The sequence below is a fragment of the Stegostoma tigrinum genome, chromosome 2 (genome assembly GCF_030684315.1).
Source record: "Stegostoma tigrinum isolate sSteTig4 chromosome 2, sSteTig4.hap1, whole genome shotgun sequence".
In the NCBI taxonomy this organism is placed as follows: Eukaryota; Metazoa; Chordata; class Chondrichthyes; order Orectolobiformes; family Stegostomatidae; genus Stegostoma; species Stegostoma tigrinum.
The window spans coordinates 13,162,422-13,190,273 of NC_081355.1; the positions used below are offsets into that span (position 1 = coordinate 13,162,422).

Consider the following 27,852-nt stretch of genomic DNA (forward strand, 5'->3'; position numbering starts at 1 on the left):
TAGTTTCAGTTGCACTATGATGTTAAGTTTGGAGTACTCTGTAGAAATAAGTTGGGATTGAATCATTGTAAATACGTTTTGAATAGATGACGTGGATATGCATTAATTTTAATATGGCCATATGTTCCAACTATATGCAGGTGGAACTCAGTCGGTAGTTATAATTGGAATTGACAGTTAACTAATAGTTATTAGCCATTGTGACAACTTGTGCCTTAGGATTTAAAATACGTTTCGGAAGAGCCTGTAATCAACAAGTAAAATTGGTGGCCTCTGCAAATCGTTAATTCAACGCCTACATTCTTTCATTTGTGCAGGTGAGCCGCTGCTATAATCACAGTGACTATAGGAACAGTATAAACACAGAGAACCTCTGTGCACTTAAAAAAGTCAAATTCTGTAAATGTATCCTCAGGGGTTTCAAAGATTAATAGTTGCATTATTAATAGATTGAAGAAATTTGTATTTGGTGCCAAATGGTGGTGTATTATAGATCACACAGCAAGTCTCGGTTCCTGTACAAGTAATTTGATGAGAATCCTGCTACCTGGAACTGTGGGCAGTGATGATGGAGGCTTTAGCTTTCTTTTCCATCATATGGGTGATTATGAATCTCTCTCAGTCTTATCACTTGCTGGTGATATATGCTGGAAGGAATTGCAGGTCGATGCTTGTGTTACAAACAGATCTTTCTTGGCCATCAGGATCTGGACTGGGTCTAGAACCTGGAGCATCTGGCTTAGTGGTAGGTACACTATCTACTGAGCCACAGGACCTCCTAACACTAGCATAAACATACCCGAATGTATTAAGGAACAAGTTTCTTCAGTATTTTCAGCACAAGGGCTGGGTAACATCTGCACAGTGCTGAAAATAACACGGGAAATGCAGAATTCTAAATTAAAGTCATTCCAAAACGTGGGACTTTGTAGGTGGTATCAGAACCTGTCAGCTTTTGCTAGTTTGTCTTGTGTCAGATTATAAACCCTCACACTCAGTACAGCTGTACTATAGTGAAACAGTTTGAAGTAAAAGCAAAGGAAGGACATTTTATTGTGGTTCAGAACTGCCGTCACATGCTGTGGTCAATTCTAAGCACATAAATTCGAAAGGTAGGCTTGACGGAGTTATTGTGGCGTTTTAAAAATCCCATTAGCTGAAGCGGGGAATTCAAACCAAAGAGCTGAAGATAAATTTAAAGGACCCGTTTTGCTGTCAGTTGCACTGGTTGGCATAGCGAGCTGCAGGAGACCCAATTCAGACGCAGCAGCACACACCAAGGTTGGAACACAGCCTGAAGGTAACAACCATTTCTCAAAGTACTGCTCTCGGTCAGGCTTGTTGACTGAAACCTGTAGCATTAATGTCACTGACATTGCATTTTGTGTTGTGTCTATTTGTAACTTAACCGCCTCAACTCTCTCGGCTGAAACAAAAGTGAAGCGGAAAAAAAATGCAACATTTCTTGACACACTTAGATAAGTACTTGAATAGGAAAGATTTGGATATGGAGCAGGGAGGCGAGACTAGATTTTTTGGGATTATGTTTCGCATGGACTGGTTGGACCGAAGGGTCTGTTTCCACGCTGTTTGACTCTGTGTGGGGGATATTCTAACTGTGCAATTCTAGATCACAAACTTTTGATAAGGTGAAATCTATTAATTCTTCTTTTGTGGGATAATGCAAGGTGTGGAGACTCAGCAGCAGAATGGAATGAGACGTGATGTTGGAATGTTTTCAAATCTGTAGGAGAATCAATGTACTGTGATTTTCCACAGAAGAAGAGACGTGCTCACTGCATAGTTTTTTTACGGGGCAGGCACGTTCTCTTCCAAACAGTGGGTCATATTTTTTCCAAGGAATTTGCTGCCATAGTCTCTACAAAGGTCATCAGGAGATTCTGTGGATCAGGGTCCACCCTTAACCCAATTGAGGAGATTTCAGAAAATGAAATCATGATTCTAATGCCTTTAATTTCCTTTTTTCTGGAATTAAAAATAACCCCAAGTGGAAACCAGTTTTGGGAGCTCATTCAAGCTTCCAAGCTATGACCACGGCATTGAGAGCAGAATGAATATTTTGGATTTTCCTGCTGGCTGAGTATGTTCAGTGAGAGTTGTGTGGGTCTGCAAGAAGGCACAGGCTCTTCCAGTAAACGCTGAATGGTGGTGAAGGAAGGTTTGGATGTTGTGTGGAGGGATAGAGATATATACATATATATAGGTTTTAGGAGCAGCAGTGGGCCATTCAACCGTCGAGCCTGTTCAGGGATGATCTGATTGTGACTTCCACACCAAGGTCCTTCCAAATGCTGTTTAGCTCCCTTGTCAATCAACCCGATATCTAACTGGCCCTGGAAAATATTCAACGATCCTGCGTCTACTGTTCTCTGGGGTTGGGGTGGTGGGGGTGGGGGCGTGGGGAGGTGTGCCAAAGCAATCGTTCCATGGATTTAAGATTCTCTGAGTGAGTGAGAATCTCCCCATCACCATCTAAATGGGGCAGCCCTTATTTTTAAAACATGCCCCCTAATTTCAGTCTCTCCAGTGAGGAGAAACATCTCTTTAACACTCACCCCTGTCAAGTCATCTCAGGATTTTATACATTTCAGGAAGCTGTTTCAATAAGAATTAAAAGCTCAGGCACAGGCCATTTTTATACCTGCTTTAATGATTCGTATGAGCCTTCAACTATTGTACATTTCAGTCTTTATTGAGAGATAGTGCGTCTTTACTCTGCTATCATCCTCATAAATGATTTTCTGCACAGCGTCTGGCACCCATGTGTTGGCATGGTGAAACCAAGATTCCGCAGAAGTTTACCATAACTTCTCTGTTTTAAAATTGTACACCTCTAGAAATGACCCCAGAGCTTTGCTTGCATTATATATGGTTTTGTTAACTGTCTTTTAATTCATGCATTGATCTTGCTCCTTTTTCCCTTTATTCACCTGGGCCTGTGTGCACCCCCCGCACTGACTTGCCCTTATCTTTTTGCAAATTCATTTGTCACTTACACACTTCTGCAAATTTATTACTGTCTTCTTATCTTGTATCTCCCTCCCCTCAAGTATTAGTTGTGCCCCCAGTTTGGTGTCAGCCTCAAATTTTGGAATTGTCCTTCCGATTGTCAAATCCAAACTATTCATGCAAATAAAAACCACAGTATCAAATCCCTATGGAACACCTCTATTACCCCAGGTTGAGTAACTAGTTTTAACCCTGACTCTCTGTTTCCTGTTTTGCAGCTTGCTTTCTATCCATTTCTGGCTCTGATACCTTACTCTAACCATAGAGGTTTAATGATGAGACAATATCATAGTACATGCTATCATTTCTGACCCACTTTTAACATCGACTGAGAAATGCAAAGCAGCAATGAAGAGCTAGTGCAGTCTCCACGCTCAAATATATTTGTAGTTTTATTTTTACACTTTCTTCCAGATGGAATCAGATTGATTTTCTTTCTGATGTTAGGAAGAATAGATCTTTACACATGTCTTCACGCCCTTTTACTTCATTTCATACTTTATGCCCCCTCAACAATTTTTGGGGACAATTCCATTTCAGCCTATTTTTCAGACTGCGCACAGATTTTTTTTAATGTTAGGCACAGAATAGTGTTTCCCCATAAGGCAGGTAGTGTCACACTTCAAACTGGGCTCTGGCTGTTTGATAAATGTGAAAATCTGCATTTGTACTCAAGCCAAGGTACAGAATGACTAATGGGGAGAGGATGCTTTGATATAAAGGGCACACTGTTCCCAGAGACAGGCATAAAAAACACACACAAAGGGTAGGTATAGGAGGCTGTTTAGTCCCTCAACATAATAAGATCATGACTGATTTGTTTGTGGTCCCAGTTTGAGTTCCTGCTGACACCCCATTCCCTCATAGACTGATCATCTCTTTGACTCTAAACACTTGCAACAAGCCAGTTTCCACTGCTGTCTGAGGTGGGGAATTCCAAAAAATTGATGTATCTCCAAGAGAAGAAATTCCTCCTCACCTCCTTCTTAAATGGGGAAACCTCTCATTTAGAAATTACACTTTCTAGTTCTACATTCTCTGATGGAGGGAAACATCCTCTCAACATCCTCTCTGTCAAATCCTCTCAGAATTTTATACGTTTTAGCAAGATCACATCCCATTCTTTTAAATTCCAGTGACAATAGAATCAACTTGCTCAACCTTTCATCAGAAGGTGAGCTTGTTCACTGAAGTTACCCTAGAGTTATCCTGAACTACCTTTAATACAAATATATCCCTTTTTGAATGAGGACAGCAAATCCATACACAGTACTCTAGATGTGGTCTCACTAAGACCCTCTACTGTTTTACCAGTTGCAATAAAGGCTTGCATTCTAGATTCTGACTTCTAGTGATGCATGTAGAGAACACTCAAATCCCTCTGTACCACTGAGGAGTGTCTCTCCTTTTAAATATTATTCTGCTTTTCTACCTTTTCTCCAAAGTGATAACCTTATGATTTCTGATTCAATATTCCTCCTGCCAAACTATAGCCTATTAGCCTGTCTCTATCCCCTTGTTGACTCTTTGTGAGTTGTTCTCCACTTATTTTCCCACTCATTTCACATTGTCTGAAAACACAGGTATGCAACAATTTGTTTTAGGGTCTTTCAAACATGCATGGAAATACTACTCAGGAGTACCCAGATAAAATTGTACAGTTAACCAACATTGAGCAGTGGTAAGGTTCTCATTATATGCTCAGCATGGACCCTTCCTAGCCCCTGACTGCTTCTCTGCTTGTAATCCAGCAGGAACGTCTTAGCCCTCTCTAATATTAATGAGCCAGCCAATTCTCCATACCTCCTCAGCACACCTAGTTCACATTTCAATTTCCAGCTCGAACAAGTTGATTCCAATCTCCCATCAGCAAGAGTTTTGGAATAGAACTTAGCTTAATTCCAGGTAGAGACTGCTTAATCCCCATCTGCAGTGTTCTACCTGTTTTAAGCATGGAGTAATGAATTGGAACAGGAGTCTTGAGAAACCTACAACAGTAGATAATGTAAAGCTGTGGCTGTCGGAAAGGGTATTAAAGATAATGGAACCGAGGTAGGTAGATGGAGGTAAGACATAAATCGTATCTTCATCAAACTAGATAGTCGAAGAAGCTTGAGGAATTTGACAACATACATTCTGCACTGGGGCAGGAAGTCAGATGTGGCTTCTAAAGGGGCAGAATATTGAGGTTAAATATTATGACACAACTTAATCTAATCCAAACAAAAATTTGGAATGGGCTTCATCAAAATTAATAGCCCAGAGAAAAATGGAAACATCTAGAATAACATTTGAAAGGAGGAATAATGAGTTAATTCAGTCAGAACTGACTCACATATAAGAGTTGATTCTTTCACTACTTATAATGCAAAGAAGATGTTTAAAGATTACACAAGAAATGAGTGGTTCTACCAACTGGGAGAAAATGAAGAGCTTAAGCATCTTTTGTGGGAAGAGAAGGCTGTGGGGTGATTAACTAGAGGACATCAGGACAATAAAAGGGTTTAAGAAAGAAATATTGAGAAGATGCGTGTACGAGAGGCCAATGATCAGGGCCATAAATTTAAGATAGTTCTGAACAAAACTATTGAGAATTTAGAAAAAGTTCTGTATCCTTAACCAGGAACTCATTACCATAGACAGACAAATAGCATGGATTCATTTGGAGGAATTTAGATTAAGTCAAAGTGAACAGAAGGATGTAGTGATGGAGTTAGGTGCAGGAGTAAACATTAATGGGTCTGAATAAAGTAATAAGGAATTATCATTTGGCAGTACACAGTTCGCGAGCTGCTAACAAAGGATCCATTTTATTGAAACTTGAACGTGCATTCATCAGGATAATTTGCAAGCATGCCAATTCAAGGGGAAAGCCAATAATTATCTCATAAGTCAATAAAATACATGAATTTTAGTGCTGATGTGACACCAGAAATGTAGGTTGTAGACTGGTGAATCATATCAACAACATATCCTTTAGGCTGTTCACAACAAGTAAGATACTGACCATCCCCAGCCAACCTGCAAAACTTGTAATAAAGTGCCTAATATTAGATGTAATTCTGCAGATGGACAAGTGTGCAAGGAATTATGCTGACAACAAAATTAGGACTGTGGATTGGGCTTGTAGTGTGGCACATGTGTATGGACTGGAAGGTACATATACTAATGTATAGGAGCCCGTATTTTGCAGGCAGAAAGAAGACGTATGCCCACTGCACCTGTTTCAACTCGACAAAGTGATAGCCATTCGCTGATTCATTTTTCAGGACAGTACCTGAATTTATCAGTTAATTTGCTAGGTTTAAAATTTAAACAAAGACTGGAAGTTATTTGTCTATCTCCATTACTGGGTGTGGTCTCCATGGCAATGTCTCTACCAGCTATTGTCCACTGGCTACCTAACTAGCACTCTCTTCTTATACGATATAAATGTTGTTTTCCTCATGAATCGGCACTGTTGTGAAATGTCCTGATAAGTGCAAGATGAAAAGTTTTGATAAAATGTATCTTCCAGCAACAAGATGAAATTGTTGCAACATAGAGTAAGGCCATTTGGCCCATCTGTTTGCTCCAGCTATCCAAAGGAGTAATGCATTTGATCCCTTTTCCCCATAACCCTACACAATCTTCTTTTTTATTTAGCTATCTAATTTCCTTTTGAATATCGTGATTGAACCTTATTTTACTACACTCTTAGAATGTGTATTCTTGAATTCAACAAATTGCAGTGTGAAAAGGTTTTTTTCCCTCAAATAATTTCTGCAATTTTTGCAAATCAATTTAAATTTGTGCTGTCTCATTCACAATTCTTTTCTCCTTATTTACTCTGTCCAGGTCCCCCCTAATTTGAAAACCTCAATCAAATCATCTCTCAGTCTTCTTTTCTCCAAGGAAAAACAGACACAATTCTTCAATGTGTCTTCTTTATAACTGAAGTTCCTCATCCCTGAAGTCATTCTCATGAATCTTTTCTTCACCCTATCTGATATTTTCACTTCCTTCCTAAGGTGGGGCACCCAAATGGATTTCGCCAGCTGAGGCCCAAACTAGTATCTTATACAAGTTCAAAATAATCCCTTAACTCTTGTACTCTATACCCCTAGGGGCAGCACAGTAACTCAGTGGTTAGCACTGAGATAACACGGTGTAGAGCTGGATGAACACAGGCCAAGCAGCATCATAGGAGCAGGAAAGCTGATGTTTCAGGCCTAGACCCTTCTTCAGAAATGCCATTTCTTCAGAATGGCATTTCCAAAAAAGGGGTCTAGGCCCGAAACATCAGCTTTCCTGCTCCTATGATGCTGCTTGGCCTGCTGTGTTCATCCAGCTATACACCGTGTTATCTCAGATTGTCCAGCATCTGCAGGTTCCTACTATCTCTAAAACGGTGGTTAGCACTGCAGCCTCACAGCACCAGGGACCTGGGTTTGATTCCAGCCTCAGGTAACTCTCTGTGTGGTGTTTGCACATTCTCCCCATGTCCGCATGGGCTTCCTTCGGATGCTCTGGTTTCTTTCCACAGTCCAAAGATGAACAGGTTAAGTGAATTGGCCATGCTAAATTGCCCACAATGTCTAGGGATGTGCAGGCGAGGTGGATAAGCCATGGGAAATGCAGGGTTGCAGGGATAGGATGGGGCTTGGTCTGGGTGGGCTGCTCTTTGGAAGGTTGGTGTCGGCTTGATAGGCCGAATGGCCTGATGTCACACTGTAGAGATCCTATGAACCAAGCAATATTGGATATTGTAGCTGTAGTAACTGCTCTCTCAACATGCCCTGTCACATTCAATGACTTATGCACATTTCCACTGCAAGCTACTCTGCTCCTGTTGCCCCGTTAGAATGGTGCTCCTTATTTTGTGCAGTCCTTGTCAAAATGAATCACTTCAAAATGTCTCTGCTTTGGATTTAAGCTGCCGCTTGTTGGCCTATTTCACTGATTTGTTTAGGTGGTTTTGAAATTCTAAATTGTCCTCCTTACAGTTCACAATGCTTCCGAGTTTCATTGTAGCTGTAACCTTTGAAATGGTGCCCTGTTGATTGAGATCTAGAATGTTATTATATATAGGGAAGAACAAGGGACCCAACACTAATCTCGGGAATCTTCAGTACAAACATTCCTCCTGCTCAAGAAATATCTGTTAACCAATACTTCACTGTTTCTACCACTGTCCCAATTTTGTACCCATCTTGCTACTACTCCTTTTATAAGTTAGCTCACAAGTCCATGACACTGTAAGAAATGGCTTTTAAAGTCCATGTACCATATCTACTGCACCACCCTCACCATCAAACCTTTCTGGTAGCACTTTTCTCCCATAGCCAATCTGTGCCAGTTTCCCATAATTAACTCACATTTGGTCATGTGGCCAAACGGGCTGCTCCGAATTATTGCTTCTCAAAGTTTCTCCACCGCTGAAGCTAAATTGACTGGTCTGTCTCTAATCGGCTTACCTTTACAATTTTCGAACCGGGGCTGGCGCATCCCTGAGTCTAAGGGCTGCTGGGAAAGTGTGATATATGCTTCAACAATTTCCACCTTCATTTCCCTCAGTATGCTTGGATGCATCTTACCCTGTTCCTGTTACCAACGTTAAATACAGGCATCCTACCAATACTGTCTCTTATCAAATTCAGATCCTTCCAGCATATTTTTTTCCCTGTTCTGACTGTGGCTTGGGCGACACATTTTTTTCTTTGTGAATGCAGATACAAAGTTACATTTTATATCTCAGCTCCATATAAGTCCCCATTTGGCTGGTTTGACTCTAATCCTCCTATTGACATTCTTTTTATTTCCATCCACTATTTTGGTATTCCCTTTTAGGCTAGCCTCTCCTCATAACCTCTCTTTACTTCGCTTATTTGCTTTCTGACCAGTCCTCAGAACGTTTCAATTCGGCCTGACTCTCCACTCTATTACCGATCTAACTTCTGCCATCAGTGTACTTTTCCTTCTTATCGTAATCTTTAGCTCAGCTCCATACATTTCTGCTGAAAGAATGGATTGAGGGTTATGTTGAGATGGTCAGGTATTTTTAACAGAGCAATCAATAGACAATAGACAATAGGTGCTGGAGTAGGCCATTCGGCCCTTTGAGCCAGCACCACCATTCATTATGATCATGGATGATCATCCACAATCAGTATCCTGTTCCTGCCTTATCCCCATAACCCTTGATTCCACTATCTTTAAAAGCTCTATCCATCTCTTTCTTGAAACTATCCAGAGAGTTGGCCTCCACTGCCTTCAGGGGCAGAGCATTCCGTATATCCACCACTCTCTGGGTGAAGAAGTTTTTCCTTAACTCTGTCCTAAATGGCCTACCCCTTATTTTTAAACTGTGTCCTCTGGTTCTGAAATCAAAAGCGCTTAAAATAAAATGAAGAACTGCAGCTGATAGAGATGTGAAACAAAAAAACCCAGAAATTCAGCAGGTCTGGCAGCATCTGTGGACAGAAAGCAGAGCCAACATTTCATGTCCAGTGATCCTCCTGCAGAACTGTTCAAAAGAAGCGTTACTGGACTTGAAAAGGCTTAATTCAGCTTTCTCTCTCCAAGATGCTGCCAGGCCTGCTGAGGTTCTCAATTGAAAACGTTTGTTAAGTTGAGTAACTTTTCTAAGAGTTCAGGTCTAGCTAAGACTGGGTTTTTGAGGTATGTTTTGTACTTTGCAAACTACGACCTGGTTGCACTCTAACTGACTCTACAGGATGAGAAAGAAATGGATTTCAGGAATGTGTGTCGCCAATGGGAAAATTCAGTGAGCAGCACTCATATTGAAAACCCTTCGATATGTGAAAATGCTCATGACGCAAAAATCACTGATTAATCTTTTTTGTTCTTGAAACCATCTGGTGACAGAATACTTTCAGTTCTTCGGAAGAAGGATAATCAAGGAATTGAGGCTTTTATGGCATACTTGAAAAGAAAACACCAAAATGAAATGGCCAAAGAACGGATATAGTTGGAAGTTATCCTGAGATAAGGGTTCATGTTATGAAGAGTGTTTTGAAAGGCCGTATCTTTTTCATAGAGCTGGAGGAATCCAAGTTTATGAAATTATAGTCTTGAAATCATCGATAGATTTTTTCACTGGATAGGTTGAATGCATTGAAAGGCAGAGAGAAGATTTGAGATAAAAAAAGTTTGAAGAATCTTACGAACATGGAGAATCTTATTCAATTTGCTTCTGTGTCGTAAGTCATTGCTGAAATGTAGGAGGCCATTCAGCCCCTCAAACCTGTCCTGCCATTCCATTAACTCATGGTGGACCTTTTCATTTTAAATCTGCCAGCTCGGTTCTACACTTTCACCTAACAACGATCAATCAATATTGGCTTTGAATTTTTCTCATGTATAAGCAGTGATTTTAAAGGTTTTGTAAGTGATGTTTCTATTTATAAATCCCAGGAGGCAGTAGGCATTTTATTTTTTAAGCGGCCTTCACAATTTGTCCTGTCACCTTCAAAGATTGATGCTGGTGACACCTGGCCCTGGGATTCTGTTCGGCCAGAATCTAGTAGTCTAGCCCACTGGTTGGAGAATCAATTCCCAGCTGTTTCTGTGGACAAGGCATGACTAAACACTCTCCAAGTGTTCTGATTGAGCCTGCCCTGGTGACTGAGGTGCCAGGCTGTCTCCCAAGAGCTGCTGGTTAGTCAGACGATGGTAGCTCCTCATACCACCAGTGCCAGCTGGAGTGGTGGCTTTAAGTGACACAGTGTCCACGGTCATCGTTGGATCCCAGACGAAAGGTGAGTGAAAGCAGGAATGGGCGCTACAGGAAAGGGAAAGAAGGGAGGGATGAAGCAATGGCAGGGGATGGCTTTCATTGGCCACCTCCCTGCCTGATGCTGGGTCTCCTAACCAAGCAGAGAGTGGCCAACTGCAAAGCACTACTGCCTGCCCGTGGAGAATCCGGTATGGTTTGCTGGTTGGTTTTCTAAAGGTGAGGGAGACCTTTACAGCCTCCATTTAGTCCCTGAACCACCATCAAATTGTGAAGGACATGGGGCTAAGTGTGCCAATTAGATGCTGAATGAGCCTAACTGACATCCCACAGCCCATGGTGGGGAATCCTAGAGAACCATTCCCCGCCCTCTGACTTATCTGAGGATGGGGGACAGGGGTGGGTAATCAGAGGCTTTGTCACTGCTGGGCCTCTCTCCCATGATTGCAATGGCCTGGTCCCCATATGTCCTGCTGTGGCACGCTGCGTATCATCCGGCCTCAGGTCTCTCTGTCCCTGTATCCCTTCTACAATTTACATTTATTCAAGATAATTCTTGTCATTTTACTTCTAAAATCTTTGACCACATTTTTTTACATTGAATTTAGTCCCCCTGGGGTCTTGTGCATCTACTTTACCAAATCTGGCTACGCCCTTAGCATACCGGCTTCTCATTTTTCACTACTTTTCTGAATTTTGCATCGTTAGCAAACTTTTAAATGAGGCCCTTTATACCTCACTTTGGGTCATTTATATACAATACCCTGACTCTGCCATACTGCAAGAGTAAATCACATTGTACAAGGGGAAAATGAAATTGCAAGACAGTGCATAGCAAGGTAACAGCATCACTGAGTAGCAAAGTTGAAAAACTGCATTGAGCAGGATTGTAATCTCGCCAACATGACAGGCTAAAGGACAAGCTCGTAGTGCTTCAATATGAGGCAAGATCAGGGTGGAAGAGTCATTCAGTTGGTTTCTCCCATGGTTGATGTGGAGGCATTTACTTCAATACCATTTTGGAGACTCAATGGGAATCCTTCAAATTCGCAGGCAGTAAAAAACATGAGGAGGGGCATTTTGCTTCTGAAAATGGCTCGAGGAATACAAAATGAGTTGCGCAACGTTTGTAAGTAGAAACAACAATGGTTGGTGTAATCTCTAAGAAAAAAGTGGCACACACAAAATGGGTAATGTTTGCTGCAGTGTAATCCATCAGCAGTGCTAAAGTAGTTAGGGTTGAAGATGTGAAATATATAGGTGCCTTACGGTCGATGCTCAACATGTCCAAGTACTGGAGAGGAGCAATCAATGAAGGAAATAGATTTGTCAGCCATATAACTGAAACAATTGCGGCAGTTTGCCATCTGGAAGGCTGGAGAATCTAACAGGACCGACATCGATTGTGTGTTCTTTAAAGGACGGCTGCCTTGAAGGGCCGAATGGCCTACTCCTGCACCTATTGTCTATTGGAGCTGAAACAAATGCTGAATCCATGGAGAAACGTATTTTGGCATTGGAGAAACAGAAGGAGTGCTGCTATAATGTTGGTATCTTCTTTGCAGCATATAGCCCGAAATCAGTGTATTTAAAATCGGTGGAAACAGTCAGACAAGCCATTAGGACTGAACCAAGGAGCAAGCTCTTCACTCAGAAGCTAGTGAATCTTTGGAAATCACAGAGCTGTGGAGAATCAGACATCGAGTATATTCAAGAGAAAGATTGATCAGTTTCTACATATTAAAGTGATCAGGGACATAGGGATAGGGTCGAATATAGTGTTCAGGTAGAAGATCAGACATGATCTAGTTGAATGGCAAATCAACCTTGTTGGGTTGATTGTCCACTTCCTGTTCCTATTTGCTGTATTGTTACTGCAGAGCTCCAGCTGTTTTTCATGGGCCCACTGACAGATTCAATTAAGATCTCCCTGGAAGTCAGAAAGAGCAGTAAATGGATGGATTTTTAAAAAAAAATTACAATTTCAGTCTTAGTACCATGTTGACATAAATAAAGGTGAGACAAAAAAAAATCATCCTCAAAGTTGGACTCGGCCTGTTTTCTTGTTTAAGTTATGCAATGCGCAATTTGGTGATTTGAGTGTCAGGGAGCATTCAGGATGTGGTTAACTTGAGGCTTGTGCACATAAACTCTGCACCTGACTGGTTATAAATCTTTGTATGACAATGGTTTGAATGACAGAAATGCAACGTTTAACTGAAAACCACCCTAACTGAGCACCAACCTACAAAAAAATTGCTATAGCATTTAACTGCAGTGATGATGTAGATTAAAGTGGTCTGCATCTATTGTTTAAGATAAGCGCGCTCGCAGTGCTACAATGAAAATGTGATATTTTGAAACAGTGCACAGAAAATATTACTGTAATAGTTTGGTTCAGCATTACCTTTGTTCTGATCATTCTCTGGCCATTTCATTTGGTCAGTTACCTGTATGGGCATGGGTTATTTACACAGTGTATTTAGAGTGTAGCTATACTGTAGATGTAAAACAATTTCCATTGACTCTGCAGCTTTAGTGGAAATGCAGACTCATTCATTTGGAGCGAGATTGTCTGCAGGAGGTAATCTCTACTTTGATGAAATCAGAATAAACCTTCACACAAGATTTATATCTTTGCAAGATTATCGTCAGTACAAAGCCAAACTATTTTGCACGAATATTAAAGGGAGATCTATCCAGCATATAAGTTCTTGTGCTCGCTTGAAATTTGGCATTCCTGCATTCATCTTGATAGGGGCAAGACGAAAATCTCAACAGTATGTCTCTCTTTTTCAGTTAAAAGGAATGAATTTCCTCAGGATCCCCTTTACTGGTAGCTCTAGCTTTTGTGAAATCCTATTTAAAATATACATATAACCTTGGCTTCACTGATCCGCTAATGAATTCATGGAATGAGACCTGACAATTGTTTTGGTGAGTCTTGGCACAATCTTCAGTGATTTGGAAATGCAAGTACATCAGAACCTCTTTGGGGATTTTAATACAATGCAAAAACTTGCACATCAAAAAGTCATGCCAATTGTAGTTGGGTTTCCCTGAAAATCATGTCAAGTTTTTGGTTTGTATTTTGATTGTATTTGGACAATTCCAAGACAAATGATTACAATGGATTTTATTTATTTTCTTAACCAGCAGAGGCTAGATATTTTCATTTGAGGGAAGGATGCAACAGAATAGAATAGGAAGGGCAAAAGAAACAATTTTAATTACTATCCCCTTTTGATCTTTCAGGCACCACTATTCTTTTTTGTTTGGCTGCTGTATTTCTTTCTAAAATTGTTCATTATTCAAATTAATGGGCATAAAGGTCACATGAGCTGTGTTAAATTCTGCACCAAAATGTATATTCGTAGAGAGTGAAAACTCCGCCAAGCAGTTTGATCCTAAATGTACTTCTAAATCCATTCCTTTTAGCCACGTGCAGCCTTTTGTGTTTTTTTTCAAAATGAGTACAGACAGAACTGTGTATATTGTGTGTGAAATGTAATAATAGCCAACATAAAAGTACAGTTGCTATCCCTGAGTCCCCCATCTCAGACACAGCAAAGAGAACATTGCAGGCTCATAAAGTGGGAATTAAAACCCTGCAGCTTAGATGCTGCAAATGTGTAACAGGAAAGAGAAAATGCTGAAAATCTTCAGCAGGTTGGGCAGCATTTATGGCGAAAGAGACAGTAACAAAGGTAATGTTTCTGGTTGTTCACCTTTTGAGAGAACTCTAAAATGTCAATGGTCAGAAACATTAATCTGGTGTTCCTCCCACAGATGTTGCCCAAAAGAGGGACTGATCCCAGTGTTTTGTTTTTATTCTGGGTTTCCAGTTGTACTATTTTTCAGCTCACTGCTATTTCTCTCCTAGGAATTTTTTTCTCATCTACAAGATTTAGTTTAACTTTTAATTTATCTTTATTGTATTATGTTTGATCATGAGTTTGCTAAAACCAAGTCCACAGTCAACTCCTTTCTCAGTCACTGTCTCTGTTCCAACTTGCTCTCTATGGATTCCAATTTAAAATTAGCCCTTCCAATTTTGGATTCCCACTTGATTGTAGATATAGTTTTGACTCATTGACCTCATTGTCTCCTGAGACCAAGTCACAAAACACCAGCTTAAAGTCCAACAGGTTTATTGGAAATCACAAGCTTTGGAGCACTGCTCCTTCAAAAGGTGAAGACTTCACCATTACAGTCCTCTTATTAAAGATCCTTTCCAAATTCTCCTTGTCAAGACCATTAAGGACCCTATAGCTATTTGAATCTACCCGCTTGGACAAATTATGATAAGCCCCTTGGGTAGGTGGGACTTGAACATAAACCTCCTAGCCCAAAGGTAAGGACACTACCAATGTACCATAAAACTATCTCTCTTTTGAGAAACTCAAACGAAGCAAATAGGATCAAATTGAAAGATGACAGGAGCACAGTAATAAAATGCTAAACTTAAAACATGACTTTGGGAGACTGTGCACACCAGTCTCTGCTGTCCTCACTGATAGCCTTTCTCTACAGTTAGTCAGAAAACCCATGAACCAACATAGGCTAAATTAAGCCAGAAAGCCCCTTAAAAGAACACTGTAACTCAGGACAAAAATCCAAAGGAAATTTAACAAAGTATACTAAATTGAGGGTTTATGTAGAAATAGTGAATTCCACGTTCTCTTCGCAAGTCCTCTGGACACTCTCTAACCAAACTATTTAGAAAAGTCATTATGCACCTCTAGAGCCTATGGAACTTGGACCCAGATCAGAGGTAGGGACTACTGCATTATAAGGGTCATATAAAAGTGCGCTCAAGTATTGATTAAATTCCATTCACCTAGTTAATACACCATAAACAGAAGAGATGGTTGTAAATTACGAAGCAAATCTGCAGCTGTGTCCTCCCCACAACAATTTCAGTCTCAATCAGTTACGCCTTACAATTAAGAATAAGTTACATTATTTTACAATTCATCGATGCTAGCCAAATAGAGTTAGAAATAAAACAACAATTGCTGGAGCTGTTAGCCTTGCTTTCTCTCCTCAGATTCTGCCAGACCCACTGAGTTTCTCCAGCACCTTCCGTTTCTGTTTCAGATCTCCAGCATCCATAGTTCTTTGTTTAATATTATTGGAGCTGGAGTTGTCTGGCTTGGATTTGTCCTCATTTAAATGTAGATTTTTAATGTGCTCCTTCCTGCCCAGGGCTTGGACTAAGAGCATATAACTGTGGATGCCTGAGGTCTGAAATAAAAACAGGAATGCTAGAAAATCTCTGCAGACCTGGCAGCATCTGTGGAGAGAGAAACAGAGTTAATGTTTTGAGTCCTTTATACCTCTTCTTCAGAGCCCTGAAGTAGAGTCATATTGGAATCTTCATGGATGCTGTAAGACCTGTTAATATTCCTTAAAGTTTACATTTATTTTTGAAGCTCTTTAGGAACTTAACTCTACTGTCTAGTCCAAGACCCACAGAGACATGACATCTTAACCCTTCCTCCCTGCGTAATTAATGAACTCCTTTTGTCAACTGGACAATGTTAGGGGAGGCAGTGACCTAGTGGTATTATTGCTAGATGATTAATCCAGAGACCCAGGTAATGTTCTGAGGACAGATGGTAGAATTTGAATTCAATAAATACCTGGAATTAAGAATCAATGAAGACCTGTAATAGTGTTGTTGGCAGAAAGCCATCTGGTTCACGAATGTTCTGATTTACATGTGACTCCAAACCTACAGCAATGTGGTTGATTCTTAACTGCCTTCTGAAGGGCTGGGCAATAAACGTTGGCCTGGTCAGCCAACATCCTGTGAACAAATAATAATAAAAGAATATTTTTTGCTTGAGATTTTGTAAAAAAAATCTTTATGCGATGTAGTTGTTGCTAGTTGGGCCACCTCCAACTGTGCTTGAGAATGTGGAGGTGAGCTGCCTCCTTGAACTGCTGCAGTCCATTTTGTTAGTGAATATTTCCAGATGCTGTAAACTTAGATTGACCTAAATTTCAGACTGGTCTTTTCAAGATCTAAGTTGCCCTTTTCTTGGTAATTGCAGAACATTATTTTAAAGCCAAATTTCAAAAATTTGAATCCGTCCCTTGGCGACCCAAGCTTTGCTCATAAAATCATCTTAAGAAATGATCCCCTTGTGGAAAGAACCTTGCAACTGTTTACTTAAATAAACCTGCCCTCGAACCTAATGTCTAACTGTAGTGTTTACTCCAGTTAACTAACAATCTGTTCAATTGCAGGAGAATAGACCACCATCCATGGCTTCAACAACAACAGGAATTGACAGCAATGACGACTTTCCGATTACCACAATTCTTGACTACAGCCATCTGTATGACTATGATGAAGAATCAAGTGGAATGTGCAGGAAATCAGATGTTAGGCAGTTTGCTCAGCATTTCACACCACCTTTCTACACCATTGTGTTCCTGTTAGGCTTCGTTGGGAATATACTAGTAGTGGTGATATATGCTCTCTACAAGAGATTGAAGAACATGACAGATGTCTATCTTCTGAACCTGGCTATTGCAGACCTCCTCTTCCTCTGCACTCTACCATTCTGGGCTCTAGATGCAAGATTCGGCTGGATATTTGGAAACTTCGTGTGCAAAACAGTTAGGGGCCTTTACAAGATAAACTTCTTCAGTTGCATGCTGCTGCTAACTTGCATCAGCATCGATCGCTACATCGCCATTGTAAAAGCAGTAAAGGCACGCGTCTCAAAACAGAAAATATTTCTTCACAGCAAACTAATCTCTCTAGTAGTCTGGGTGACTGCAGTATTATTATCGCTCCCCGACTTTCGTTACAGTTCGCAAAATGAGGGCCAACAGAGCTGCTCAACAAACTATCCTGGCAACATCCTGAAAGTAGCAGGGCTGGCAGTGCAGATTACTGTTGGGTTTTTTCTGCCTTTTGCTGTCATGCTGTTCTGTTATTCCACAATCATTTGGAAGCTGCTCCAGGCCAAGAACTTTCAGAAGCACCGAGCTATAAAGCTGATAGGCACAGTGGTGAGCGTTTTTGTCCTTTCACAATTACCATACAACAGCATGATGATCGTGAAAGTCATGGACGCTGCCAATATAACAATAACGGACTGTGAGACGCTTAAGAATGTGGACATTGCTACCGAGATCACACAAAGCGTAGCTTTCCTGCACTCCTGCCTGAACCCGTTCCTCTATGCATTCCTCGGCGTTAGATTCCGACAAGATTTGTTGAGAATTATGAAAGATATAGGCTGTGTGGGCCAACGGCATCTCAGGGAAGCCAGCAGACCACAACAGACCATATGGAAACGCAGCTCTGTTCATTCAGAAACAGACACTACTGGGACATTGTCCTTGTAAACACCATTCATAGAAGCTGCAGCTCAGGAGCACAAATATTTGCAGAATTTCTCTCTTTGTTATCTGCGCCTGAAAGGCCAGAACTGCTGAAGAGTATTGTTTTAGTTATTTTGTACCCCCCGCCACCCCCCCAGCCAACTTGACTGGAAGTTTACCAATTAGATCTGGGCAAGCAGTTTTCAGAGTGACAACTAGAGTGCAACAGGGAAAATCATTCTTCTTGTTAAAAGTTTCAATCGAACCTCAAACTTTGGAACTCATTTACAGAAAACCAAAAGTAACATTCGGCAGTGTGATGACGACTTGCTTCAGGACTGAATCAGCAGAACCGTGAGCAGAAAAGAAACTGGTTAGCATTTACAATTCTCCCACTGTGACAAGCGCCCCCATTATAACTTGTCAGCAACGTACACACACAAAGTAATTTCACACGATAAAACTGTAAGCGATTGCACCGTGGCTGGGACGCTCAGAAAATCTCCTCTTGGTTAACGATGACGGAAAAAAAAAGAGCGATCACAATGATGAGTGAAGTGGCTCGTGGATTGAAATTTACAAATTATTCATTGACAGCTTTCCCTTTTTGTTTAGCATTAAAATGCTTGAATAGGAAGTTTTATTTTAAACTATTTTAATACTTTAAATTTTGTGCATCAAAATGTGTTTTAGAACAAAGACAGTGACTTGTAGCAAACTTTGTTCATTGGCTGGATGAAAGTTATTTTTAAAAGCTCTATTCGGTAACACACATGCAGAAGATTGTGAAGAGGCTGGGTGTATGTAATATTGAATAGGTCAGGTGCTTATAGACAGGTACAGTAAGGAATTGAACCATCTTTAAACCATTTTCTTGCAGAAGGTTAGAGGAAATTCCATCAATATAAGCTTGCATACCACCAGCATTATGGTCGCTTGACCATTTCATACTGATTTTAAATGTACCTTGTTTCTAATGATGTTTTCTTTAATACTTTGTAAGAATTCCAAAAAGTTACTCTTGTATTTGTGTATATGTTGACAGTAAATCTGTGACCTGGACCCTCTGTTGTGCCTTCATCGCTTTATTTGCATTCACAATCTTTGTTGTGATGTGCAGCAGTAACATTTTATTAATACTTCTCTTAATCAATTTATGGATGATAATGGAATAGTGTAAGTTAGATAGGCTTCAGATTGGTTTCACAGATCGGTGCAACATTGAGGGCTGAAAGGCCCATACTGCACTGTAATGTTCCTTGTTCTATGTTCTATTTGATGTTTCATAAAATCATGGAATAGTTACAGATTGTGTATAAGGAAGCTATTCGACCAGCCAAGAAAAATATTGCAAATCTCACTGCTGTCTCTCCTTTTCCTTGTGGCTCTTCAAATAATGATAGAATTCTCTTTTGTTGTTTTCATCACACTCAAGCCTTGATTGAACCAGCTTCAACCCCAACAACAGTGCACTCTGGATCCTAATTGCTCACTGCCTAACACCGAAAAATTTCCGCTCTGATCACAATCAATGTACTCAAATTTGTACTCGTGTTCTTCCTAACATTTTTGTTCAAAATTAATGGCATTTTGCTAGATATAGACAGCCTAATCTATTTAACTGAATTTTGAATGAGCTACAATCTCGCCCTTTAAAAGTTGAAATGAATCACCAGACTTGCGAAGCATTTTGGAATGCAATACTGAAAATACGCCTTGATGTGCTTAAAATTGTTAGTCTGGTGCAGATAAATAAATGGTTGAAAATGGCTTTGTCTCACACACAAAAAAAACATTTTTAATCAGACTGCCTGATCTGCCACCTCTGAGTAATCCAATCTTTGATAACCGAGAGCATTTTGAAAAGGATACAGAACCATTTACCAGTTGCACTGCTGTACAATTAGTATATTTTTTAAAAACTGAAAGCTTTTTAAAGGTGCAATTTGCCTACGCTAAATTTTAGCTCCCTGCTGTCAAACTGAAATTGGACAGAAATTTGCAACAGTGTAGTGATTAACTCATTGTGGTGTGTTGTGGGCGACCTGACTTTTGGAATGATTTTGTTTTAAACTACTGCAAAATATTTGTGCTGGAAATGTCTTTACTTTTTGTGCTGGTTTGGGTGTTTTAAAGCAAATTGCACCAAGGATACCCAGCAGAGCCTCACAACTCCTCAGTCCAACCTGACACATTCAACAGAGCTGAAGGCTTCCAGGGAGAGAGGAACAGGCTTAATGTGGATGGTGAGGATCAGATGCAGGTCCCAAACTGCATGGGTTCAGCCTCTCGGCTGAAGGTACTTTACATAAACTGCAGGCTTGCTTTGAGTTCAGCCTGCAATGGCAGATCTCAGTACCCGAGCATAAACAGCATCAGTAGCTCTGATACATGAACCAGACCAATATTTACCAGCAGTCACATATTCCCCTCCCCTCCCGTCTCAGCCTTCTGCAGGGATGGTTATCTCCAGGCCACTTTGGTCCACTACTCCTCCAATCCTAATACCTCCCAACACCCCCACGGCACCTTCCTGTGCAATCACTGAATGTGTAGCACTTGCCCATTTACATTCTCCCTCCTCACCATTTAAGGCTCTAGAATCACCTTCCAGGGATTTACTTGCGCTTCACTGAATCTAGTTTAGTGTATTTGCTGCTCACAACGTGGTCTCCTCCATAGGCTGGAGACAGAACACACACTGAGTGGCCACTTTGCAGAACACCAACGTTCTGTCTGCAAAAAAGACCCTGCACTTCTAATTCCCTGCAGCTTCTATCCACCGTGTTCCAGTTCTGGGAAAGGGGTCACACGAATAGCTGTGATTTCTCTCCACAGCGACTGTCAGACCTGCTAAGCTTTTCCAGCTATTTCTGTTTGTGTTTTCTTTTCTTTGCAGCATCCATAGTTCTTTTGGCTTTTATCTCTGCCTGAAACCTGTTGCTGTCTTCCTGTGAAGCTCAGCACAAGCTCGAAGAACAGCATCTCATTTTCTGCTTGGGAACCCTGTAGCCCTGAGGACCTAATATCAAGTTCAACAAAAACAGAAGTTGCTGGAATAGCTCAGCAGGTCTAGCAGCATCTGTGAAGAAAATATCAGAGTGAATGTTTCAGGCCTGGTGACCTTTCCTCAGAACTGAGGAAGGGTCAGTTCTGAGGAAGAGTCACCAGACCCAAAATGTTTTTTCTTCACAGATGCTGCCAGACCTGCTGAGCTTTTCCAGCAACTTCTGTTTTTGTTCCTGATTTGCAGCATCTGCAGTTCTTTCAGTTTTTATCAAGTTCAACAAATTTAGGGTATGAGCACCTTTGCTCATGTCCTTACCCCAAGCCCCACATGCCAGGCCTTGTTATCAAATTTAGGGTATGAGCACCTTTGCTCATGTCCTTACCCCAAGCCCCACATGCCAGGCCTTGTTATCAAATGGTCTGAAACCACAAACAACCCATTGTCAGCAACTGATGATTCATTCAGGCTGACCTCTACCCATTCCTTTGTCTGCCCAACTGTTTTTCTCTTTCTCCCTGGGCTCTATTTCCATCCATCTTTACTCCTCCCCCACTTCCTCACACCCACCCCATACTTCACATATGTACCAATCTTTTCCAAACTACAAATTAGTTCTGAAGAAGGGTCACTGAACCCAAAACATTAACCATGCTTTCTTTACACAAATGCTGCTGGATCTACTGGTTTGGTGGAACAAATTCAGTTTTTGTTTCTAATTTTTACTGGTGTTTTTGAACACAGGGGCAGGGCAGTCTTGATTTCTGAGTCAAAATCCGATCAGAATCCAAATGTAAGTTTTACAAAGTAACAGGGCCCTGGCCTGACTGTGGAGGGCACCGTTCCTGCAGCTAGTAAGAGTTGGACAGAGACTGGTTGGGTGAATTAGAAGGGCAGGAAGGATGGGAATGCATCAGCGTCACAGCGGGAGTCAACTTATTCCCACTTTAACAAGAATTCAGCCTCTTTGAAGATAATAAATTGCGCAGTCCAGATTCAGCTCCCTTTTGAAAACCCAGGTTTGAATGTCTCCAGTATATTCAGGCTGTGCTTTCTAGATCCCAAACATCTCGCTGCTTAAGACATGGTTTGTCTCGTTTCTAAACGTTCTTACAGGCTATTTATTTGTTTAACATTGCTGACAATGGGTGTCAATGTCACTTTGCTAATCATCAGCTACCATTTTCAATAAGTGATCTCACACTAACTGTTGAATATAAACCACAGGTAAAAGGTTCTTGTGATACAGTGGTCATGTCCCTGTCTTTGGTTCAGGAGGCTTGAGTTCAAATCTCACCTACTGCAGGGGTGTATAATCATATCTTGGAGAGGTTGATTAGAAAATAACTATACCCACATCTAGAGATAATGGGAACTGCAGATGCTGGAGAATTCCAAGATAATAAAATGTGAGGCTGGATGAACACAGCAGGCCAAGCAGCATCCCAGGAGCACAAAAGCTGACGTTTCGGGCCTAGACCCTTCATCAGAGAGGGCGATGGGGAGAGGGAACTGGAATAAATAGGGAGAGAGGGGGAGGCGGACCGAAGATGGAGAGTAAAGAAGATAGGTGGAGAGAGTGTAGGTGGGGAGGTAGGGAGGGGATAGGTCAGTCCAGGGAGGACGGACAGGTCAAGGTGGTGGGATGAGGTTAGTAGGTAGCTGGGGGTGCGGCTTGGGGTGGGAGGAAGGGATGGGTGAGAGGAAGAACCGGTTAGGGAGGCAGAGACAGGTTGGACTGGTTTTGGGATGCAGTGGGTGGGGGGGAAGAGCTGGGCTGGTTGTTGGTGCAGTGGGGGGAGGGGACGAACTGCAGCCATATGGTATCAATGTGGACTTCACCAGTTTCAAAATCTCCCCTTCCCCTACTGCATCCCTAAACCAGCCCAGTTCGTCCCCTCCCCCCACTGCACCACACAACCAGCCCAGCTCTTCCCCCCCACCCACTGCATCCCAAAACCAGTCCAACCTGTCTCTGCCTCCCTAACCGGTTCTTCCTCTCACCCATCCCTTCCTCCCACCCCAAGCCGCACCCCCAGCTACCTACTAACCTCATCCCACCTCCTTGACCTGTCCGTCCTCCCTGGACTGACCTATCCCCTCCCTACCTCCCCACCTACACTCTCTCCACCTATCTTCTTTACTCTCCATCTTCGGTCCGCCTCCCCCTCTCTCCCTATTTATTCCAGTTCCCTCTCCCCATCCCCCTCTCTGATGAAGGGTCTCGGCCCGAAACGTCAGCTTTTGTGCTCCTGAGATGCTGCTTGGCCTGCTGTGTTCATCCAGCCTCACATTTTATTATCTTATACGCACATCTAGGTTGTCAGGGTGATTCTGAAGGTACTTACACTGGTCTAATTAAACCAAGTTGGAATCCAAAATTTCTAGCTGTGGGGTTATTCAGAGCAAGGATCAAATGGGGGAAAAATCCCATGAACTGTACTGAAGAAAGCATTAAAAATACAGCATGCATTCACTACTTCTGTTTTAAGACACTTTATTGCTGCATGTTACCTTTCTGATGGCACAGTATGCTTTTTCAGGACAGTTCGTGAGAATTCTTCCAGACTATCAATAACAAAACTTTCACTATTGTCTGTTTGAGTTAAGTAGGTTGAAACTGAAATGAATCTCAGATTGGCAAAACTATGAGTCAGACTACTTTAATGATTCATTACCCACAGCTCTGAAAACCCTCAATTGATTGGCTTGTTATGGGATTTGGTATTTTCCAGAAATGAGCAGTTGCACTTCAGTGGCTACACCACAGTGTGAGACATAGAAAAAGGAAGGTTTGTTGTCAGGACTCCTCCGACACACAAGAGGCACGTTCGCTCTTTAAAAATCACAAGGTGCACTGTCTGAATTCTCCTCCCACTGTTGCAATGTGGGTTCAGGGCGTTTTCTTCCACTCTCCGTTGTGAAAGCAAGTGAAGCTACAGTTCTTTCCTCCACAAACCTCGAGTGGAGCAAGACAATTTGAAAGCCAGAAACTTGCCCTTTGATGCCAGCTATCTTTGTCAGGAATAGAAATATAACTCTTTGGAGCAGCTTATTACGTTATGGATGCAAGCTGCTGCTGGAGCTTTAAAGAGACTGCAGTAAAAAAGAAACTGTGAACATACAATAAGGCCTTTCAAACCCTGCTTAGCCATTCAGTAACATTATGCTTGATCTGTGTTGCCAATTTCATCGAGCCCCTGAAATTGATGGCCCTGCCTAACAAAAATCTCTCTACCTCCACATGAAAACATATTTAACCATTTTGCCTCTGGCACCTTCAGAGTCACACAACACTCAGAGAGAAAAAAAATCCTTTGTTTCTGCATTAAGTAGGCAACACCCCTGGTCCTAGTTCTGGACTCATGCACCGAAAGAAGTGTCCTTTATGCATCTACTTTGTTAAAACCATTCAGGATCTTATACATTTCAATCAAATCATCACTTACTCTGTTTTTTGCCAACTCTGGTGAAAACAAACTCAGCCTGTTCAACATTTCCACATAAAACAACCTGCTCATTTCAGGTATTAATCTAGAAAAATTCCTCTGAAGTGCCTCCAGCACATGTCACTAACTAAGGAGATCAAACTGCACACACCATTTGAGATGTGGCCTCTCCAACGCCCTGCGTAATTTACACAGAATATCCTTACTGTTATGCTCAACTCCTCTCATAATGAAGGATAGTACTCCTTTCTGACTATACATTTTGTGAAGGGTTTGGAGAGACTGTAAAGGAGGTTTACCAGGATGTTGCCTGGATTGTAGTGTATTCGCGAGAAGTTGGACAAACCTGGAATGTTTTCACTAGAGCATTGAAAGATGAGGTGTGATCTGATAGATGTATAAAAAATTATGACAGGAATGGATATGGGTGGAGAGTCGGAATCTTTTTCCCAGGGTGGCAATTTTTATTACTTGGGAGCATACATTTAAGGTGAGAGGGAGATAGATTAAAGGAGATGCACGAGGCAAGCATTTGACAGAGGGTGGTAGGTGCGTGGAATGTGCTGCTGGGTGATTTAGCAGAAGCAGATAGAACAGCTAAGTTTAAGTGGCATTCAGACAGATTCATGAGCAGGCAAATAATAGAGGGATGCGGGCCATATGCAGGCAGATAGGGGGATGGGGGGAGGGAACTGGAATAAATAGGGAGAGGGGGGAGGCGGACCGAAGATGGAGAGTAAAGAAGATAGGTGGAGAGAGTGTAGGTGGGGAGGTAGGGAGGGGATAGGTCAGTCCAGGGAAGACGGACAGGTCAAGGAGGTGGGATGAGGTTAGTAGGTAGTGGGGGGTGCGGCTAGGGGTGGGAGGAAGGGATGGGTGAGAGGAAGAACCGATTAGGGAGGCAGAGACAGGTTGGGCTGGTTTTGGGATGCAGTGGGTGGGGGGGAAGAGCTGGGCTGGTTGTGTGGTGCAGTGGGGGGAGGGGACGAACTGGGCTGGTTTAGGGATGCAGTAGGGGAAGGGGAGATTTTGAAACTGGTGAAGTCCACATTGATACCATATGGCTGCAGGGTTCCCAGGCGGAATATGAGTTGCTGTTCCTGCAACTTGGGGAAACCAAGCGGAGGTTTGGGGACCGCTTTGCAGAACACCTCCGCTCAGTTCGCAAAAAACAACTGCACCTCCCAGTCGCAAACCATTTCCACTCCCCCTCCCATTCTCTTGATGACATGTCCATCATGGGCCTCCTGCACTGCCACAATGATGCCACCCGAAGGTTGCAGGAACAGCAACTCATATTCCGCCTGGGAACCCTGCAGCCATATGGTATCAATGTGGACTTCACCAGTTTCAAAATCTCCCCTTCCCCTACTGCATCCCTCAACCAGCCCAGTTCGTCCCCTCCCCCCACTGCACCACACAACCAGCCCAGCTCTTCCCCCCCACCCACTGCATCCCAAAACCAGTCCAACCTGTCTCTGCCTCCCTAATCGGTTCTTCCTCTCACCCATCCCTTCCTCCCACCCCTAGCCGCACCCCCCACTACCTACTAACCTCATCCCACCTCCTTGACCTGTCCGTCTTCCCTGGACTGACCTATCCCCTCCCTACCTCCCCACCTACACTCTCTCCACCTATCTTCTTTACTCTCCATCTTCGGTCCGCCTCCCCCTCTCTCCCTATTTATTCCAGTTCCCTCCCCCTATCCCCCTCTCTGATGAAGGGTCTAGGCCCGAAACGTCAGCTTTTGTGCTCCTGAGATGCTGCTTGGCCTGCTGTGTTCATCCAGCCTCACATTTTATTATCTTGGAATCTCCAGCATCTGCAGTTCCCATTATCTCTGCAGGCAGATAGGATTAGTTTAGAATAGCATCATGATGGGCATATAAATGGTGGGTGAAAAGGCCTGTACAAGTGCTGTTCTATTCTATGTTCTAAGCTGTAACTGCAACCAAACTTCGTGTGACTTATGCACTGGGACACCTAGATCCATCAGCACCTCTGCACTGGCTTCTCATGCCCCCAGACAGTTGACAGAGTGGCAGTCTAGAATAACAAGGTATGCAAGATTTTCCGAGCTCTGCTGTGATAGTTTCATTGGTAGAATGCAAAGCAAGGACAGGATGGCACGCAAGAGGGGAGTCAATGCCGTCTGGTAGATGTAGCCTCCACTACCCTAAAGATCACTGCTCTGAAACGGTAGCCAAGTAAAGGCAGGGTCAACACACTAGAGATGAATCTTGTCCCCATTTAATCTCCACATTCCCAAAGTGTTTCATTTACAATTCCTGGGAATGTCAGAAAGTGAGAATGGTGAGGGACAAGGAACATTAACACACACAGGGAAATACATAGAAGTAGGATAAAGAGGTTCAGCACTTGAGGTGGGGGTTGGGGAGAGTAGCCAATCTGTCTTCTTGGTTAGCTCAAGAACATAGGAGATTCTGACATACATTCTTGTCTTAACTGCTTCTCTGCCTTTGGGGATGTTGCTATATTTTTATATATGTAAATTTTGTGCATTTTATAGCACTTTCTATTTATATCTTGTTTTATTTCTGATCATCTCTGTAGTTATATGTAGTTGTTAATTTTCAATGAGAAAAGGAGGCAGAGAGCACTGATGTGCTTTTACACTTAAGGGGACATTTTAAGGCGTTGGCTAGCAGACATACCAAGTCCGTCATGAGAACTATGTGGTTTTTAGCTGTGATTTTAGAACTTGGAAGTATCACTTTCTGTCAAAACACAACTGCTGGAAGCACAAAGGATAATGTAGCATTATTAATGCGTTCCCATCTCTTTTCTATGCCCTTTTAAATATTTTTGGATTCTTTTTGTTCAGGACTCTCATCTCGTTTGCTAAATACTCTGCAGGGTCCTTTGCAGCGCTCCTCTCCTAGCTAGAAGTCAAGCCTGTCAATAAGCTGACTTATTGGATCCTGTCAAGGTAATAAGATGCATACTGTGCAGTTAAAGCCCTGATTTCAGGGCTTCCTGTGCCCCTTTGGATCCTGAAGCCCAAACCTCACCCAATGTAGCATCACGTAAAAACTCCCACCCTAGTTTCGAACCAAGAGAGGAAAAGCAAGTTTGGATTCGGAGACAGAGAAAGAAAAGAAAAAGTTAAGAGCAACGACAAGTAGTTGAGGTCAATTTGCTACCTGCTGGAATGATATTTCACAGTTCGAATGGTGATTTGAACAGATTCAGTGCTGCTTCAGAAACATAAATGGCACCATTAATAAATGTCCTTACACTGCTAAGTGTTTCTGTGGTGATTTTAA

The 27,852-nt window shown here is 42.0% G+C and overlaps 1 protein-coding gene across 2 annotated transcripts; it reads left to right on the plus strand.

The window, feature by feature from the left end:
• The first annotated feature begins 208 nt into the window (after positions 1 to 208).
• LOC125466906 (C-C chemokine receptor type 9-like) lies at positions 209 to 18,695 on the plus strand. Of its 2 annotated transcripts, none has more exons than XM_048562067.2 (2): positions 209 to 317; positions 17,021 to 18,695. In XM_048562067.2, exon 2 carries the CDS (start codon positions 17,039 to 17,041, stop codon positions 18,131 to 18,133), a length of 1,095 nt encoding a protein of 364 aa, XP_048418024.1. In that variant the 5' UTR covers positions 209 to 317; positions 17,021 to 17,038; the 3' UTR covers positions 18,134 to 18,695. The 2 variants fall into 2 exon arrangements, with proteins under 2 accessions (XP_048418024.1, XP_048418013.1); XM_048562056.2 differs by lacking the exon at positions 209 to 317 and adding an exon at positions 1,151 to 1,300.
• Positions 18,696 to 27,852: the final 9,157 nt, after the last annotated feature.